Source organism: Pristis pectinata, chromosome 12, assembly GCF_009764475.1.
Source record: "Pristis pectinata isolate sPriPec2 chromosome 12, sPriPec2.1.pri, whole genome shotgun sequence".
NCBI classification, from domain to species: Eukaryota; Metazoa; Chordata; class Chondrichthyes; order Rhinopristiformes; family Pristidae; genus Pristis; species Pristis pectinata.
Window position 1 is genome coordinate 36,037,389 of NC_067416.1, and position 20,305 is coordinate 36,057,693.

Consider the following 20,305-nt stretch of genomic DNA (forward strand, 5'->3'; position numbering starts at 1 on the left):
TTGAGCCTGATTGAGCCCTGATGCAGGGTTCCTACCCAAAATGTCAACAATTCCCTTCCTTCCACAGATGCTGCTCAACACGCTGAGTTCCTCCAGCAGACTGTATGTTGCTGAGCCTTGCCTGGATTGGTACTAGCTCCACAAAGCTAAAGAAGCTCAATGCTATCCAGAAAAAAGCAATCTGTTTCACCGACATGTTATCAATCACCTTAAATGTCCAACACCTACACATCATAACAGTAGTTTGTACTGTCTATAGGCTACTGTAACATTTTGCCACAGTTTCTTCAGTAGCATCTCCCAGACCTGCAATATACATCACCAGCAAGGGAAGAGGCAGTAGCAGCATGGGAACACATGCATCATGTTCACCTCAAGACCATATCATCCTGTCATTTAGCAATGAACTGCTCTCATTTAATGACCACTGTGAGGTGCAGATGTGTTGGCTGTGCTGGAGCACAGCTGAACGATATTGAAAACTGTGCTGGTAGCTTCCTTCGATATGGAAAGCAGCAAGTGTGAGATAGAGTGTTTATTTCTTTTTGACAGGATTTTGGACTTTAGTACTAATTGAAAATGAAAGGATTGCCAAAATACTTGGGTTAATAATCCTCTAAAAGAGCTTAGAGGGATTAAAATAACTCCTATGCAAGAACATCGAATGCAGAGCAACAAGAGGAGATCACTCATCTCTTTGATCTCTCAATGAATTAGATCAGAACTGACCTTACTTTAGCTCAATCTAACTGCCTTAGTTCTGTAACCCTCAATAACTTTGCCTAACTGATATCTACAAGTCTCTTTTTGACCTTGCCTCGGTGGTTTTTGGGGGATAAAGAGTTCAGTTATCCGTTGACCTTCCTGTGAAAAGGCACTTCCAGATTTCACTTCAGAATGATTAAGCTTTAATTTCAAGGCTATGCGCCACATATCCAACCCATGTTGTTCTTGACTCTACCGCATCAAGTAGGGTCTGCAAACTGTGCAGTGAAAGCATTCTTCAATTAACAGCACTGTGGGAATTGACCAAGTGAAGAGTACGGGACAGCATCATATTTCCACGTCAGAGGAAGTTTTGTCAGTGTAAGCTGTCTTCATAATTTAAACCTGTTAACTGACAGATTGACTTCTCATCACAACAAGTTAGGAAGGTTGACTGAATCCACAAAGTGTTGTGCAAACCACCCAGAAGGCTGGGATCAGGAGGCCTTGTGGGAGAAATGTCAAACGTTATTTGGCTACGATCAGCATAGATATAAGAGATGAAGAAAGGAAAGCTGCTATTTATAAGCAAGAATGGCAATGGAGCAGCCATTCCAAAGTGAGCTACAGTCTGGCTAGACCGACGGACTGAAGGTAGTCCAGAACGTTGATGTGTTATTGGGCTGAAATGTGCTCAGCTGTGGACAGTGGTACCAGGGTGAACTGCAGGTGAATTCCTCCTCCAGGGGCAGCGCATCTCCTAAGTCCACTCCAGTCTATCTGACTTCCCACCTCACCACCACTCACACAAGTAGCTCAGTCCCATTCATCTGAATGGAATCAAGGCTCTTGAATAAAAAGGTAAGTGAAAATCAGACAAAAAAACTACAGATGCTCAAAATCCAAAATAAAAAAAGCAAATCAGAATATTAAAAGGGTCATTGACTTGAAGCATTAACTCTGTTTCTCTCTCTCCACAAATGCCACCCAACCTGCTGGGTATTTCCAGCAATTTTTGGTTTTAATGCATGTAAGTACTTCTTTTTGATTTTAACAACTCTTTTTAATTTCTAATACTTGTTTTCATATCAAATTAATTCCTTTTTACTTCACTTACATCTGTTTGAAGAATGCTTATATGTCTCTGATTACGAGAGACATTTAAAAACAGTTCAAAGCCTTTGGCAGTATCGAGCTAAGGGCGCAGCCTGAGGATCTGCTGCCTGAGGCCTTGTCACCACTCACAGCTTGCTCCAGACCAAGTCCACTCATTCCACTAAATTGCAAAAGTTAAGTGCAGCCTCGGTAATTGCGTGGTAGGGGCAGTGAGAGTTGGGTAGCAGTATTCTGAAGATTTTGGTAAGATCTGTCAAAATTTGTCTGCCAAGAAATTCAGCTCCAGTTGGCAGAACTAAAGGCACCATTTTAAGTGATAGCCTGTTCTACTCCACTTCCCAACTGCATTCAATTGACTTCAATGGAAATGAATTTCATAGACTGAATGCAATACACGACCACCACTATATGCTGTATTTAGCACTTCTAACTGCGGACAAATTTTTAGACAGTTGTATTTTAATGTTAAGAAAGTCAGTAATTTAGGAAAGATTACATCTAGTTAATTCTCACTTCTGTTTACCCACAAAGAGTTTTAAAATTAAAACTAAACCAAACACTTTGTTTAAATTGTGTATTTCTGGACAAATAATTTGGGATAAAATCACTGTGGAGCCTTATTCAAAACTTCCACTTTTTAAATTAACCAACTTGATTGAATATACTTATCTTCGTGCTTATTTAGTTCAGTTTTGGCCTGCAAATTAATTCTGGCTTGTTTAGTTCCATAATTTATTACAACTGAGCTGAACAATATTAATAAAAATCATGAGCCGTCTGTCAAAGACATCCTGCAGAACACACAATGCATAAAAGCTTCAGCAAAGTCTAATCAGGATTGTGGATCCAATTTTCTCATCTCACCCTGAGATACACACTTTATGCCAGGCATCAGCTCATGTATGATCTTGACCTCTCTCTACAACAACTATGACCCTTTCAATCTCAAAACTATCATGGTCTGCAATTCCATTGTGTTCTCCACCGCATTCTGGTTCAAGACAGACAACTCTTTCCCTTTGTTTCGGATCCCAAAAGATCGCAAACTTCAGCATTTCTTGGATTCCATTACACTTCCTGACCTTCCTCCACCTTCACTTTCCTCTGAGCCCATCTCACCCCCTCAGTTTTGTCCCAGAAGATCCCCAGCTGAATGAATTTCAAGCCCAACACGACATTGAACTCTTCTTCTGCCTCTGCACCTGACCTGACAGAGCACCCGAGGCCGAGTCCCAACGCCAAGGCCCACCTAGACAACCCCACTTAACCTGCTGAGGCAGCTCACTCCTCTTCAAGACACTTAAACCTGTGTGGAAGCAACAACTTACCTCACAAGACAGCAGAATCCACTCCAGGTCTTCCAAGCTTACTTTCCAGTCCAGGTGAATCCACTCCAGGTCTTCCAAGTCTGTTCACTGGCAATCACTTACCTACCAGTCCAGGTGAATCCGCTCCAGGTCTTCAAAGTCTAGCAAGGAGAAGTTACTTACCATCCAGTCCAGGGGAATCCACTCCAGGTCATACAGGTCTGACCCTAAACAATAACTTACCCGGTGGCTCCACTTCAAGAATGAAGAGTTGCCGCCGCGTATCTCGGAAACGTGGCAAGAGGGCTGGGCTGCAGACGAGGTTGAAACAACGTGGTTACAAGACCCCCCCCCTCCCCAGCATACTACCAGCTAACGTCCAGTCCATTGAGAACAAAGTTGATGAACTAAGGGCAAGATTGACCTACCAAAGAGAACTGAGGGATTGTTGTGTACTATGTCTCACTGAAATGTGGCTTACACCTGCTTCACCTGACTGTGCTATTCAACCTGAGGGCTTTTCAATTTATCGAATGGACCATACAGAGTCGTCAGGCAAAGTTAAAGGCGGAGGGGTCTGCTTCTTAATCAATAACTAGAGATACTCCAATGTGACGGTCCTGGCGAGCTCCTGCTCACCCAGCCTGGAATATCTAACGGTGAAGTGTCGACCATTCTATCTGCCAAGGGAGTTCACTTCAGCTATCCTGATGGCAGTCTACATCCCACCACAGACGGACATGAAGCCTGCACTCAATGAGCTATACTCCGTGGTAAACAACCTTGAGACAGGCTACCCTGAGGCCCTCTTCATCATCGCAGGGGACTTCAATCAGGCCAACCTCAAGAGTGTGTTACCAAAACACTACCAGCACATCTCCTGCTCCACCAGGGGTGCCAACACCCTTGACCACTGCTATACAACCATCAAAGATGCCTTCCGAGCCACCCTTCGTCCTCACTTTGGGAAATCAGACCACCACGCTGTGCTCCTTCTCCCTGCACACAAACAGAAACTGAAACGGGAGGATCCAGTATGGAGAGTCGTGCAGTGCTGGTCTAAGGAAGCAGATGAGCTCCTATGTGACTGCTTTGAGACAGTGGACTGGTCCATGTTCAAAGACTCAGCTGCCAGCCTTGATGAGTATGCCACTACCATCACAGACTTTATCAGCAAGTGTGTGGAGGACTGTGTACCAAAGAAGATAATACAGGTGTTCCCAAACAGGAAACCATGGATGAACCGGGTGATCCACTCCCTACTGAAGGCGAGGACTGCTGCACACAAATCTGGTGATCCTGATCGGTACAAGAAATCGAGGTATGACCTTTGAAAAGCTATCAGGGATGCTAAGAGGCAATACTAACTCAAAATAGAGTCCCTGACCAGCCGCCAGTTATGGCAGGGCTTACATGCCATAACAGGCTACAAGACGAAGTCGGGCTGCATAGCTAACAACAGCGCATCCCTTCCTGATGAACTTAACGCATTCTAGCGTGTTTTGAACAAAAGGGAAGTGGATTGTCACCATTCACCCTGACAGCCACCAACGCAGCTGAACCTGTGATCACAGTGGAGGACGTAAGATCAGTCTTCCGGAGAGTGAACACGAGGAAAGCACCTGGCCCAGATGGTGTCCTGGGCCGCGTGCTCAGATCTTGTGCTGATCAGCTGGCAGAAGTATTTGCGGACATATTCAACCTCTCTCTGCTTCAATCTCAGGTTCTCCCCTGTTTTAAGAAGATCACTATCATCCCGGTACCAAAGAAAAGCAAGGTAACATGCCTCAATGACTACCAATCAGTAGCTCTGACGTCCACCGTCATAAAGTGCTTTGAGAAGTTGGTCATGGCACGCATCAACTCCAGCCTACCAGACAACCTGGACCCATTACAATTCACCTATCGGCGAGACAGGTCAACAGCGGATGCCATCTCCCTGGCCCTACACTCAGCTCTGGAGCATCTGGACGGAAAAGACACATACGTTAGACTATTGTTTATTGACTACAGCTCTGCCTTCAATACAATAATTCCAAGCAAGCTTGTCACCAAACTCCAAGACCTAGGACTCAACACCTCCCTCTGTAACTGGATCCTTGACTTTCTAACAAACAGACCGCAATCAGTGAGGATAGGCAGCAATACCTCTGGTACGATTATTCTCAACACTGGTGCCCCACAAGGCTGCATCCTCAGCCCTCTACTCTACTCCCTATACACTCACGACAGTGTGGCCAGATTCTGCTCTAACTCCATCTACAAGTTTGCAGATGATACCACCGTTTTAGGCCATATCTCAAACAGCAATGAGTTGGAGTACAGGAAGGAGACAGAGAGCTTAGTGGAATGGTCTCATGACAACAACCTTTCCCTCAATGTCAACAAAACAAAAGAGCTGGTCATTGACTTCAAGAAAGGGGACAGTGTACATGCACCTGTCTACATCAATGGTGCTGAGGTCGAGAGGGTTGAGAGCTTCAAGTTCCTGGGAATGAACATCACCAACAGCCTGTCCTGGTCAAATCATGTAGATGCCACAGCTAAGAAAGCTCACCAGTGCCTCTACTTCCTCAGGAGGCTAAAGAAATTTGGTTTGTCCCCTTTGACTCTCACCAACTTTTACCGATGCACCATAGAAAGCATCTTATCTGGACGTATCATGGCTTGGTATGGCAACTGCTCTGCCCAAGACTGCAAGAAGCTGCAGAGAGTTGTGGACACAGCCCAGTGCATCATGGACACCAGCCTCCCCTCCTTGGACTCTGTCTTTACCTCTCGTTGTCTTGGTGCAGCAGCCAGCATAATCAAAGACCCCACCCACCAGGGACATTCTCTCTTCTCTCCTCTTCCATCGGCTAGAAGGGGCAGGTACCACCAGACTTGGCAGCTTCTACCCCACTGTGATAAGACTATTGAACGGTTCCCTTATACGATGAGATGGACTATGACCTCACGATCTACCTTGTTGTGACCTTGCACCTTATTGCACTGCACTTTCTCTGTAGCTGTGACACTTTACTCTGTACTATTATTGTTTTTACCTGTACTACATCAATGCACTCTGTACAAACTCAATGTAACTGTACCGTGTAATGAATTGACCTGTACGATCGGTTTGTAAGACAAGCTTTTCACTGTACCTCGGTACAAGTGACAATAATAAACCAATACCAATACCATGTCTTTAGCCAAATGTCTTTGGGCATTGCTCAGTCCATCATGAAAACCAGCCTCCCCTCCAGGGACTGTGTCTATACTTCTCGTTGCCTCGGAAAAGCAGTCAACATGATCAAAGACCCTTCACATTCCAGACATTCTCTCTCCCCCCTCCTCCCAATCAGGCAGAAGTTACAAAAGCTTGAAAAAACACACACCACTAGTTCAAGGACAGCTTCTATCCTGCTGTTACAAGATAGTGAATGAACCTCTTACACATTAAAGATGAACTCTTAACCTCAGAATCTACCATATCATGGCCCTTGCACTTTACTGTCTGCCATCATTGTATTTTCTCTGTTACTGTCACACTATATTCTGCATTTTGTTATTGCCTTTGCCTTGTACTACCTTGATGTACTTATGTTTTGAAATGATCTGTATGGATGGCTTGCAAAACAAGGTTTTTCACTGTACATGTGAAATCTACAATGCAGAGGCCAAACAACAGCTTTCAGACACATCCTCATTCTGGGTACAATTGAAACAAACGACCCCATCATCAAACATCAGGCCACTGTCTCCCACACTGCCACAGACCTCATTTTTTCAGGAGATCCTCCCTCCACAGCTTCAATCTTGTCATGTTCCAGCCCCACGGAGCCTGCTTCTATCTCCTGCCCAAGAACCATAAGCAGGGCGGTCCAGACAGAGTAATTGCTTCAGCCTGCTCTTGTCCCATCAAACTTGCTTCTTCTTTGACTCGATTCTTTCTCCCCAGTCCAGTCCCTTCCTGCTTGAATCCATGACACTTCAGATGCTCTTTGCCACTCTGGCAGTTTCCAATTTCCTGGTCCAAACCACTAGGTACATCCTCACTTTGGACGTACAACCCCTCTCTGCCTGCTTCCCACATCAGGAAGGTCCACCAACACGCTCATTCTCCTGATTGAAGTTATCCTCGCAATGAAAGTCTTCTCCTTCAACTCAACTCACATTTTCCACATCAAAAATGTAACTACAGGTGACCCCAATGTTACGTCGGGGGATTTTGTTCCTAGAAAATGATCCATATTGCGATTTTCTGTTACATAAAGCCACATCATCTGAACATGTGTCAAGAAACACGAGTTGAAACAAAAATAAATTTTGTGTTTATTTATTTACATTTGTCACATAAATTCTGTAGCAACAAATTTTATTCTGTATCTCAAATTGGAGTGATTTATGAATTCTGTAAGGGTGGATTTCTATAGCCCAAATGGCCATAATGTGGGTTCACCTATATTGGCATTCACATGGGCCCAGCTACACCTGTCTTTTGTGGGATATATGGAACAGTCTTTGTTTGAGTGTACCCAGGCCCACTCTCCCGACCCTTTCTCTGGTACATCAATGAATGCACTGGTGCTGCATCTTGCACTTAAGCATTTCATTACTTTTGCGGTTAATTTCCATCCTGCTCCCACCTCTACTTTGTACATCTCTGACTCTTACCCTTCCATTCTGGATCCCTCTGTCGTTATCTCAGAGGATAGGCTAACCACAAACATCCATTACAAGCCTACAGATCTCCACATCTCAACTATACCTCCTCTCACCCTGCCACTTGCAAGGACTCCATTCCATTCTCCCAGTTCCTCAGTCTCTGTCACATTTGCTCCAAGGATGAGCATTCACCTCTGAAATGTCTTTCTTCTTCCTGAACTGTGGCCATGCTGTGTTCACAATGTGGCCTCCTCTATGTTGGAGAAACCAAACACAGATCGGGTGATGACCCCTCCCATGATGTCCCCTCACTTGCATTTGGTCTGCACCTGACCTTTCATTTACCTGCCCTCCCACTCCCACCTCTCTATCTATGGCCTCCTGAACTGTTCCAATGAGGCCCAATGCAAACTTGAGGAAGAACCCATCTTCTTTCATGTGGACACATTGCATCCTTCCAGTCTCGATACTGAATTCTCTAACTTTAGGTAACTTGCTCTTTCTCACTGTATCAGAGCTGGCCATTTCTGTCAGTCAACCATCTGTGCTTTTGGCTCAGTTTTTCTCTCTCTATTACCGTCATCTGTCCTGCTGGGCATGACTCAAAGCCCTGCTATTAGCAACAAATTTCAAAGACAAAGAAGCATGAATTGCTTCTAACCCACTAACCCATTTGGTCACATCCAATCAGAGATATTCCCTTTGATCCATCCACCCCTCCTCCACCTTCTTTGCTACTGAAAACTAACTTGTTTGCTTCCTTTTCCTGTTCCGACGAAGAGTCTCTTTCCACGGACGCTGCCTCACCTGCGAAGTGTTAACAGTATCTTCTGCTCTTATTATAAAGGAGCACATGACGTGACTCAAATCAGGTCCCTATATTTAAACCAGACATCACTTAACAAATTCTATTGCCCACATTCCTGCTCAGAACAGCAGCTTAACCGTGAGACAAGGTGAGAAGACCAGGGATTGGGAGGGAGGGAAGGGGAGATGGAAGTCAAGAGGGATTAAGTCACTACCCCATCATCCCCACCGCTACTCTCTCTCTAGTTTCTGCTTGATGGAGGGGCTTATACTTGCAGCTTTTCATCCTCTCCTTTTCATTATTTTGTGTACTAGGACATGGGTCAAGGCAAAATTAACAAACCAAATGTAGAAAATTATAACTTTGTACTAAAAAGAATTGCAAGTTCGCAAAACTTCTATTTATATGAATGGCAATTATCAATTTGTGTATTTACTTATTTGTAAGGAAGTCACAATTTATATTTCAAAACAAGGTAGCTTCATTACCCCTTTGTCAATTTGTGTGGGAAAACCATATGATCCATCCAAGTCACACTGTATGCTAACTTACAAATATATCACTGTCCTTTCACTGTTGCCGGGTCCAAATCTTAGAAGTGCTCACCCAACAACCCTGTGGGAGTACTTTCACCGGATGGACTGCCCCAGTTGGTGCCTCAAGGGAATTGGGAATGGGCAAGTGCCCAGATCCCAAAAAAATGAATGAATTCTTTAAGAAGTTCAGATTTGACTGCAAATTAATAGCAATAAATATTACAATGCTCAAATGCATTTAGTAAAAATTCTCTCTTATAGACTAATGCATCCCTGCTGAACATTTGAGGCAATAAATGGCTCCCATGGTTGAGTATTCATTCAACCCAAGGGAGCCACTTATTGCATCAAAGGTTCAGTGCACCATATTTTCATTTCTTAACTGAAATAATAGCACTTCTACCCAAGCAGTTCATATATATTCTTGCACCAGCATACGTTTTAAAGTTATCAACATGTTAATGCAATTTAAGTATTTAAGAGCTTTTATGGGTAGATAAGGTAAACTCTTGCTGCAGGCAACATTAAGGCAATGCAATTGATAACTGCAGTTATGAAAATGTATGTAGCAAGATGGTGAATTTGGTATTGCTATATAACCAACACTGTTGAAAATTTCAATCAGGTTTTAGCATGACATAGTGGTAGCCATCTCACCTCTGAGACAGACAAGTATGGATTACAGCAAAAGTATGGGATGTGAACTTGCAAATCGGCTGATACTAAATAAAGCTTTGCAGGAAAACCAAATAAGGTGGTAAACCAAGTTACTATCTGTACATTCGATCATCGCAAAAAAGTCCAGTAATTCTGTATGCAAAACAACATTCATCTCTCAGATAACACCACTAAAAAGAAAGGAACTGATTAGGCATCTCATAGTTGCTCGTGCTGCTCTGCAGTGTCTATATTGGCTGCCATGTTTTCATAGAATCAGAGAGACATACAGCATGGAACCAGGCCCCTTGGACCATCAAGTCCACAACCACCCACTTACACCAATCCTGCAATTATCCCATTTTTTTTATTCTCCCCAAATTCTCATCATCTCCCTGGAGATTCCACCATGCACCAACACACTAGAGACAATTTACAGTGATCAATTAACCAACCAACCTGCACGCCTTTGGGATGTAAAAGGAAACTGGAGCACCTGGAGGAAACTTATGCAGTCACAGGCAGAATGTGTAAACTCCACGAAGACAACACCTGAGGTCAGGATTGAACCCGGGTCTCTGGCACTCTGAGCTAGCAGCTCTACTAGCTGCGTCACTCTACCACCCAATATCATACTTAATTGACTGCAATTAACAAATTATAATGCATCTTCGAACATTTTGTAGTTTATAAAATTAAGTTCCCTTTCTTTCTTCCCAGAATGTTACCAAAAGAGTCCATTCAGCCATCGAGCATCTGCTAGGCCTTAGAATGTGTAATCAAATTAGTTTTATCACTGCACTGGTTCCCCATAGCCCCATAAAATTTTCCTTCAGATGTACTTATGTCCTAATGCTGAGTGTTAATCACATAAACAATATTCTAGAGTAATAATCAGAATGATGTAATGAAACATTTCGTGCTAAATTATCACCGTCACCACGAGATTTAAACCCATCCACTGATTCAGTTTAGCACAATAATCCAGTTTGCCCTGTTACTTTCACTGCTGCATTTAAATCGTTGAATAATAATTTCTTCAGTGGACAGAGGTGCAATACACTGGGTACAGAAGTGACACTTTCCCATGAGATATGTCTATGCACCAGTCCCCAGTTAAGTGCTTAAATCAAGGTTTTGCATTGCAATGAAGTTATATGAATAACAAATATGTGTGAAAAGGAATTTATTTGTGACCTGAAGTAATCCAAAAAGGACAACTATCAACCCACTTGAAAACTGAGAATGATTTTTTATTTCAAGAAGAATTATCTTCACTCAAAGCTATTTTGCATCAATATAACTTCATTGTAATGTATCAGTAAAAGTCTGCACCTTTGGCCTGGAATCATTACCCCTGCTTTAATGCCTCTGCTAGAAGAGTAGACAAATAAATGTCATTCAAACATATTAAGCATTTGTAGACTGAAATCATTAACTGTAACTTTTGGCCTTGGGACTTAGAGCTCTTCACACATAACCCATCAAAATACATTGAATTTACACACTCAAATTTAATCCATTCAAAGTCAACAATGCCACATTATTTTTGCTTCAAGTGTCAAAATTTAAACTTGCAAATGATCTGAAGTCAAATAAATGTAACACAACACTCACCATTTCGACTTTCTTCATCAATTGCGACTATTGTTGCTGGGGGACCTGATCTTGCCAGCTTGCAATCTGTCAGTGGTAACAAAACATTATCTGTAAACCATACACATACAATGAGGATAAGATTAAACACTTAAACATTCAAGTATTTGCACAAGTTTAAGTAGCCAAAACATTGCATTTTTATTAATTCAAATCTCACACAGTAACAAATAAAAAAAACTATAGAAGGAAAATTCTGTAACCATTATATTTTTCCTCATGCTTATGTAAATATGAATTTTAATAGAACACAACCACAATGAACCACATTAACAAACAGACTAATTTAAAGGTACAGTGCATAAGGTATTAAGATTAGCTGAGCAAAAACACTTAAAGATGTTAAGCTTATATAATTGTGCTATTCACTATCTTACCCTCAAACTGCCAGTCTGGAGTCAAAGTTCAGTGTGGAAAACATTGAGGCAGCACAGCAGAGTGGAAGATAAGAAAGGATGACAAATTTTCAATGGATTAAAATAAAACATTGGGTTTCAAAAGTTAAGGCAAGAACTGCAAAGTGCTATTTAACATAACCTGAGTAAAACAAAATTAATCAACAAACCCTAACCATATTTGCCATCTGTAGACAATGTACAGGGCTCCCCTGTTAAGTAAGACCTGATTTACAGAAATCTGACCTTACACAAATTCCCCATAAATTTTTAAAGAATTTTTCAAGATAGGAAAGTTAGTTACAGAAATGCAAACTAGTTATATAATGTATTCATTAACAACTGGATACTGCATATGTTCCATTAGGTTAATTATAGGTAGCATTAGGGTAAAAAGAGAAGATATTTGATGAAATGAAATTATAGAAAGTGTATGCAGAGCGAAATAATATGGGTAACTATAGAAAATGGATGACACCACGTTGCAGTACTGAGAGAAACCAAAGCTGTGCATCTGGAAGGGGAGGCTCCACTATTTTGGGCAATGGGTTTTCATCTTGGTCTTGGGGGAAATTGTTTATTTTCTTGACTTAAGAAAAAATAGGTTTACGGACAGTTCTGAGGAACAGAGCCCTTATGTAACCCAGGAACTGCCCGTATAATAATTTCTCCAGGGTGGGTGGAAAGCTACATCCCATAGGTAAAACCTATTCAAAGAAATGAAGAAAGGAAGCTATGTGATGGCACTGAGGAACATATTGTACCTGGGAGACTTTTGTTTAAGTATGTATATGGATGCAGCCTTCCTCAAGCAAAATATACATACTCTTATGAGGAAAAGTTATATTTAATTTAAATTATTAGGAATAGAAAATGAGTAAACAACAAAAGCAGACTACCTTGCACAAAATAAAATAATTAAGCAATACAATTACTTTATGGTAAATGTCTGGAAAATATGCTTGTCTATTCAATTGATTTTTACTATTTTATTCACTCCTGAAAGCAATTTCTTTTGAAGAGTCAGTAGTAGATCTCTGAGATCCGTGTCTTAACAGGGAATTTTACTGTGTTCATGCACCATCTGTGAAGTCTGTGGAAACACTGACAGCCTTGGTGTTGTAAGTTTCCAGTGTTTGCATTAATCAACAAGGGTGCAGGAGCAGATCAATGAATACATCTTCAAAAGCCATATTCTACAACTGAGGCGCGAACCTCAAGAGCTGCTCAACCCAACTATAACCTCATCACACGACTATCACCCATCTCCATCAATCTGGTCTGAGCGCTGGCATTCATCCACTGCACCTTCATGCTCTCAACTTGCTTGCAGATGCGGTGGTTCATCCACGACAGGCACATCACCCAAAAACACTGCCTCATGCTCACTAACACAATTCCATCTTTATTGCGAGATGAGGTGGACTGCCCAGGGAGCAGCAATTAATCATCAGAAGCCAAGAGGGTTTGAATGTCCCAACCCCCCCATGGAGGAGAGATCTTGGTCAGTTTTAGAGCAACCTTTGCTGAAGCTGTCAGCAACAGGTTAAAGAAGATGATGGGATCCTCATAGCTAAGTCTCCTTCCCACACCCCACAACCCAGACCTCTGATGTGCAAGCTCCCAATGGTGTAAGCAGGCACATCTTAATTTTCCCGCCTGCACAACGTACCCACAGGCGTCCCCACACCCTAGTTTTACTCCTGTCAGGTTTTAATTTCAGATATCCAAGAACGGCAGCCTATCTAGGCAATAGAAGAGCAACAAGGTGGCGATGGTGATGATGGGACTCTATCACTTAACTTCACATTTGCAGCATGGATGCTGACACTGCACTTAACTTGCAGGATAACACAGAGTGGGATCTAAATGTGGTGAGATACCAGGTGGTCTGGAGTCTGGGGTAAAGGATAGAATCAAAGGTTCATACAGCACGAAAACAGGCCCTTAAGCCCAACCAGTCCATGCCGACCAAGATACCTATCTAAGCCCATCCCATTTGCCCACATTTGACGCATATCCCACTTAACTTGCCTATCCATGTGCCTGTCCAACTGTATTTTAAAAGTTGTTACTGTTCCTGCCTTAACCAATTTCTCTGGTAGTTTGTTCCATAGAAGCACCACCCTCTGTGTAAGAAGTTACTCCTTTAAAATCTTTCCCCTTCCACCAAAACCTACGCCCTCCAGTTTTTTTTATTCCCTTCCCTGAGAAAGAGGCTATGTGCATTTACCCTATCTATGTCCCTTATGATTTTACACACCTCTATAAGGTCACCCTTCAGTCTCCAATGTTCCAATGAATAAAGTCCTAGCCTGCCAAACCTCTCCCTACAGTTCAGGCCCTCGAGACCTGGCAACGTTCTTATAAATCTTCTTTGCACACTTTCCAGCTTAATGATGGCATTCCTATAACTGGATGATCAAAACTGTACACAATACTCCAGCTGCGGCCTAACCAACATCTTGTACAGCTGCAACATAATGTCCCAGCTTCTATACTCAATGCCCTGACTGATGAGGCCAGAATGCCAAATGTCTTCTTCACCACCCCGTCTACCTGTGATGCCACTTGTACTCCTAGGTCCCTCTGCTCTACAACACTCCCCAGGGCCCTACCGTTCACAGTGAAAGTCCTACCCTGGTTTGACTTCCCAAAATGCAGGAACTGATAGAGCAGGAACCAGCTCAGCAGACTCAGACAAGGGCTTCAATGGGATAGGCTTAGCTTAAAGGGTGGTTCGCATCTGTGGTAAAACCCAGCTTTGTGAAACCTCCCGAAAAGCATCAGTCACTGTTGAGCACTCAGGTGCCAACTTGGAGTAGAGCTCTGCACAAAATTTGGAGTCCACGTTTTCCAGTGTTGAAATGCTGGCCAACTCCGGTCCCGCACACAACACGGTATTGGATGGCCACAGGTACATTTTCCTTTGCAGCACAAGCAACAACTACCAAATGTCCAGTCACAGCAGAAGTCCACACTACTGCCACTCCAACTTAGGTTGTTACTGTCAAGTCGCTAGACTGCAATGTTCAAAGTGGTTTCAAGGAGCCCCAGAAGTCAGCCACTGCGTCCGAGACTGTAGGTTCAAGTCATATTCCAGAAGTTCAGCATAAAAGTCGAGGGTGACACGCTAATGATGGATTACTGCACTGTCAGATGAAGACCGAAGTACTTACAAAATGCCAAAATAAGCAAGGGAGTTAACAATAACTCCTTAATCAGTATTCACCTTTCAGTCAAAAACATTAAAATCAAACTTTCTGCTTACTGCCTTTGTGAAAGTTTGCTCTGTGTAAAATGATATATCTCTTATATTACAACAGTGGCTGCACTTCAAGTGCTTTGGTATGTCCTAGGTCATGAAATACACCATGCAAACCATCTATCCAATGAGCACAAACCTAATGCCCTCTCTCAGGATACAAGCATTCATCAGACATCTGATCGAAAATCATTTAGCTAAGACATTAACTCTGTTTCTGCACAAATGCTACCTGACCTGCTGAGTATTTCCAGCATTTTCTGTTTTTATTTCACACTCCAACATTCAGAGGTTTTTGAAAATTAAAAAAAACTGCAGGCACTGGAAATCTCAAATCCCTTCACTCCCAGAGGGAAAAAAGGGAAATACGTCCCTGTTTTTTTTCCTTCTATCTCCTGTCGGTGTGGAGCACATGCCCAGTCTGACCTGCCAGGTTTGCCCTCTTGCTTTGCATTTTGCAACTCCCACATTCTTTCCTTTATGTTCTTTTGTCTCTGTTCTCACTCTCTAACTACTCCCATTCACTCATTGACCAGATAACCTTGTCTGCAGCTTATCCCCCTGTTCACCCCAGTTTCAGAGACATCCCCCTCCCCCAACCTCCTGCAGCTTAACAAGTTTCTTTTGTCTTCTTCCCAGTTCTGATGAAGGGTCTTCGACCTGATATATTAACTCTTGTTTCTCTTCCCACTGATGGTGGCCTAGCCTGCTGAGCTTCTCAGCATTTTCTGTTTATATCCACAGTTTTTTGACTTTCTGACTAGAATTCATCTTCTCATCACTCCCACCCCACCAGTACCCCTTCTATTGCCTCGCTGCCTCCCCTTGCTGAGGGGGAGCAACATGAAGCCAGACCCTGCAGGCCCAGAGCAGCTCAAGGTTGTCCTCCAGCAGCTATACAGTAGCTAGTCTATTTACCCTGTGCAGCAGCACTTGGACAAGGAGAAGCAAGTCACAGGTACAAATCCGACTAATGTACAGTCTGTATACATGAACGAGTGTTTGCGAGACCAGTGGGATGGGTTTGCCGGCTTCTGCAGGGCTGCAGGCATCTTCTGCCATGTGGGAATTCAGCCCGCAGCTGCATTTCTGACTTGCGAACTGTTTGGGTTCACAGGAACGGAACCCTGCTGTAACCTAGGGAGGACCTGTACTAAGGGAATAGTCCAGAGTAACTATTGGTATGGAAATATGCCAGAATTCTACATAGATTTAAGATGGAATGTTAACTTTGTGGCAGGTTTTATTTTTGCATTTTGGCCAAGAGAGCAGAAGGAAGGCAAGGAGTGGGCCTCTTGGTGAACAGGGGTTGTGGGTTGCAGTTATTGTGCCTAGCTGAGTTCTTGGTTGACAGAAAGGAAATTTCTACGTGAATTCCTCCCTTCCCATTGAAGAGCAGAAGCTTGAGGAGGAAGTGGGGAGATGGGAAGGTAGGAGTTCATATGGAAATCTGTTCTGCTCTCTGTTTACAGCTGTATGATGCAAGGGGTGTCTTCATGTGAATGCAAGGTTGTAAAACCTACAGGAGACTTTGAGGAATTTGGACACTGGCTCTGTTAGGAAGCATTGTCTTTGCATACCGATGTCCTGCCTGTGCAGTAGCATAGCTTCTATCCCCAGTGACACACATATGCCTGGGTCTTCCTCCTGAGCCATCCACTATGTCATCAGTGTCAGCGCTCCCCGCCCACCTGCCATTATCTGGTTGCTATCATGACTGAAAGGTAATGGGCCCAGCAGACTGCTGCGGAAGCACCTTCTTCTACAGCAATCCCTTGGGATCAAGGATGACTTCGTTCTGCTCCAGTTTTGTAGGTCCTGAGATGATTAATAAGGCCAATGTGGGAACCATGGACTCTTCCACAGGTGAAGCAGGAAGTGGCTGATGGGGTGAGCAGCTGAGTAACGTGTGAGATGGTGCACCCCTTCTGCTGCTTATGCAATGATCTGTGTGCCTCCAACACATGGATTCACGGTTCTCAACAGCATCCTAATTTCTCCTTCTCACCTCTGAGTGATCATGAGACAGGAGTTCCCAGGAGTCAATGGGGACGATGCACTTCTTCAGGGATGAAGGATCTTTGAATCTTTTTCTTTGTCTGCCTCCCAAAATAGAGCTCAGAAGAGAGCGTCTGTTTCAGGGGTATGGTTTGGGGCGTGTGAACAATGCCCAACGCAACCACCTGGATATAACTCGGGCCTCAGCTGCTGCCTCACAGCTCCAGCGATCGGGTTGAATTCGAACCTCTACTGCCCGTGCATATTCTCCCTGTGACCATGTTGCTTCTCTCCAGTGCTCCAGTTCCCCCCCCACCACATGCTGAACATGTGTGGGCTAGTCAGTTAATTTGCCACTGTAAATTGTCCCTAGTGTATCAGTGAGTGGTAGAATCTGGCTGGGCTTGGGTGTTACTTGGGGCAAGTAAAAAGAATGGGATTAGCGTACAATTAGTATAAAGGAGTGCAATATGGTCTCGGTGGACCAAAGGGCCTGTTTCCATACTCTCTGCTCAGGCATCTGTTCAGCCACACAGTCATGCTCTGTTTCAAAGGGAATAGTTACTTATATGCCTGAAGCAGTTGGTTTGTAAAGAAGCCTTAAAGTCAGCAAAACATCCTCCAGCACCTGCTGCATCCTGTTGGCCTTTGTAATTTGAAACTGCAAAAAGCACTTACTGGGCCGTAGTGGAAGAGAGAAGAAATTAACCAGCAGCTAACCTGCAAGTGGTCATAATCCCTTCAAAACAGGATTAATGGGAGGTTCTTCTTATTGTTTAGTGGCTACTCAGCCTTGTGAGAGCACACAGAGGCCCTGTATTTGAGGCTCCTTCCTGCAACAGCGGCAGGAGTGCGCCACCTCACAGATCATCCACCTGCTCATCCCATCAGCCACTTCCTGCTCCATCTGTGGAAGAGTCCCACGTTGGCCTTATTAGTCATCTCAGGACCTACAAAACTGGAACAGAACCAAGTCATCCTGGATCTCATGGGACTGCAGTAGAAGAAGAAGGTGGGTCTGCGGTAGTCCACTCTGCCCATTGCCTTTCAGTCATGATGACAACCAAACAATGGCAGGTGGGCAGGGAGGACTGACACTGGTGACATACTGGATGGCTCAGGTGCATGACCCAGGTGTATGTGTGTCAGTGGGGATAGAATGAAGGTTATGCTGCTGCACAGGCAGAACGTTGGTGTGCTAAGACAATGCCTCAGTTTCCTGGACTGCCCTAACAGAGCCTGTGTCCAGGTTCCTGGAGGTCTTCTGTGCTCCAAAATGGAAGAGTTTGTATCAAACCAATCTTGCATGCTGACTGATGCCACGACTTGTTTGTACAGGACCCATCCAGTGGTCATTCTCTGACAGGATAACAGTCAACCCTCCCAACATAGCACCCAGTGTAATTTAATCCACAAATGTAATTTTAAATTTGAAAGACATTCTTAGGACTCAATAAACAGATGGTATCAATTCCAATTTTGTGCCAACTGAGAATGCCCAGAATGAACATTCTTCATTTCCAACCTCAAGGTCATGAAATAGGTCCAAGATCTATTGGGATTTGACACTCATTGTATTGGGAATCAGAAAGATAAAGCATCACAATTAGCTTGTGTGGAAAAAAAAACCAGTATAGTTTGTACAGGCTCCAAAAATAGCCCATCACATTGGTAAGTCCGTCATTTCATCACTTGTAACTAATCTGGGATCTGGAGCCCAGCTGAGATACTGGGCTGCTGACCTGACTTCTCATTTTAAAGGTCAAGCAATCCCTGTGGCATTCCAGTTAATTGTAGATTCTTGAAGAGAACAAGAAGTCACTAAATTGCTTTCAAACTACAGGGACCGGGTCACTCACTGGTTTGCTTTTCATCTAAAAATATTGTTTTAAATCTGTGTCACCCCGAGTAGGATGCACAGCACTTTTTGTGCTGGTTCATCTCCCATGGAACTGGACATGATCAAGTACAAGAACACAACAGCTTGATATTCCCATGCTGCTGTTTTTACCTCTTCCATTTTGCTTCTTGGCCGTGTCTTTCTTTTTCAAGTTTTTTCTCTCTTGCGATTTTCTTTCTCCCCTCTTTCATGTAGGAAATGGAATGGCAGTGGAGAAATCAGCCACCATTGCATTCAGGGATATTTAGTCTGAGTGGGAATAGTAATGAAATCATAGCCTGCAGAGGTTTCCCTTCTAAATTCACTCCCTCTTGCTTTGATTGCATCCCATACCCCTCATTACACATTCTCCCTCCCATCAATGGCTTAGTCTTACCTTTACCTTATTTCTTCTCTGTTGAACTATACATGCAACCTATGCCTTCCTTGCCTCACTTAATCTGTCATTCTCTCTTCACTCTCCCTCCAAACACTGTCCCTGAAGGTCTCCCAAGGATTTTCTTTCCACCAGCCAGTTTCCACCTCCTAGTTTCCCAACAGGTACTGCATTCAATTCTGGCCACCCCATTACAGGAAGGATGTGGAGGCTTTGGAGAGGGTGCAGAAGTAGTTTACCAGGATGCTGCCTGGATTAGAGGGTACGTGCTAAGAGGAGAAGTTGGACAAACTTGGGTTGTTTCCTCTGGAGCGCCAAAGGTTGAGGGGAGACCTGATAGAAGTTTATAAGATTATGAGAGGCACAGACAGAGTAGACAGCCGGTATCTTTATCCCAGGGTCAAAATGTCTAATAACAGAGGGCATGTATTTAAGATAAGATGGGGTAAGTTCAAAGGAGATGTGCAGGGCAGTTTTTGTTTTACACAGAGAGTAGTGGGTTCCTGGAACGTGCTGCCGGGGTGGTAGTGGAGTCAAATACAACAGGAGTGTTTAAGAGGTTCTTAGATAGGCAAATGAATATGCAAAGAATGGAGGGATATGGACTTGGGTAGACAGAAGGGATTAGTTTAGTAGGCTTTCAATTACTAGTTCAATTAGTTCAGCACAACATCGTGGACTCAAGGGCCTGCTCCTGTGCTGTACTATGTTCTATGTTCCATGTTCCATGTCAGCTTCCAAAGTACTTTGTTTTGCCCTCAAGATGAAGCACAAAAATATATTACTATTTCAGCCACAGCACAAAATTAAAAGCTCTTTTGTTTTAGGTGTCCACAATGAACCCTTACCTTTTCCAGCAAGAAAACATTGGTGTAAGCAGGTTATTGTCTTCAAACCTGAACTGGTGCTTTATAATTGAATGAATAGTGAAGCAGTCTC

The 20,305-nt window shown here is 43.4% G+C and overlaps 1 protein-coding gene across 1 annotated transcript in view; it reads right to left on the bottom strand.

Annotated features, from left to right (window-relative positions):
- pcdh15b (protocadherin-related 15b) overlaps positions 1-12,091 on the bottom strand; it is a 564,355-nt gene extending 552,264 nt beyond the window's left edge. The window contains exons 1-3 of the mRNA XM_052027763.1: positions 12,079-12,091; positions 11,810-11,824; positions 11,394-11,459 (exon numbers count right to left, since the gene is read on the bottom strand). Of these exons, the coding sequence (XP_051883723.1) occupies positions 11,394-11,459; positions 11,810-11,824; positions 12,079-12,091 (94 nt within the window). The remainder of the gene's footprint in view (positions 1-11,393; positions 11,460-11,809; positions 11,825-12,078) is intronic.
- Positions 12,092-20,305: the final 8,214 nt, after the last annotated feature.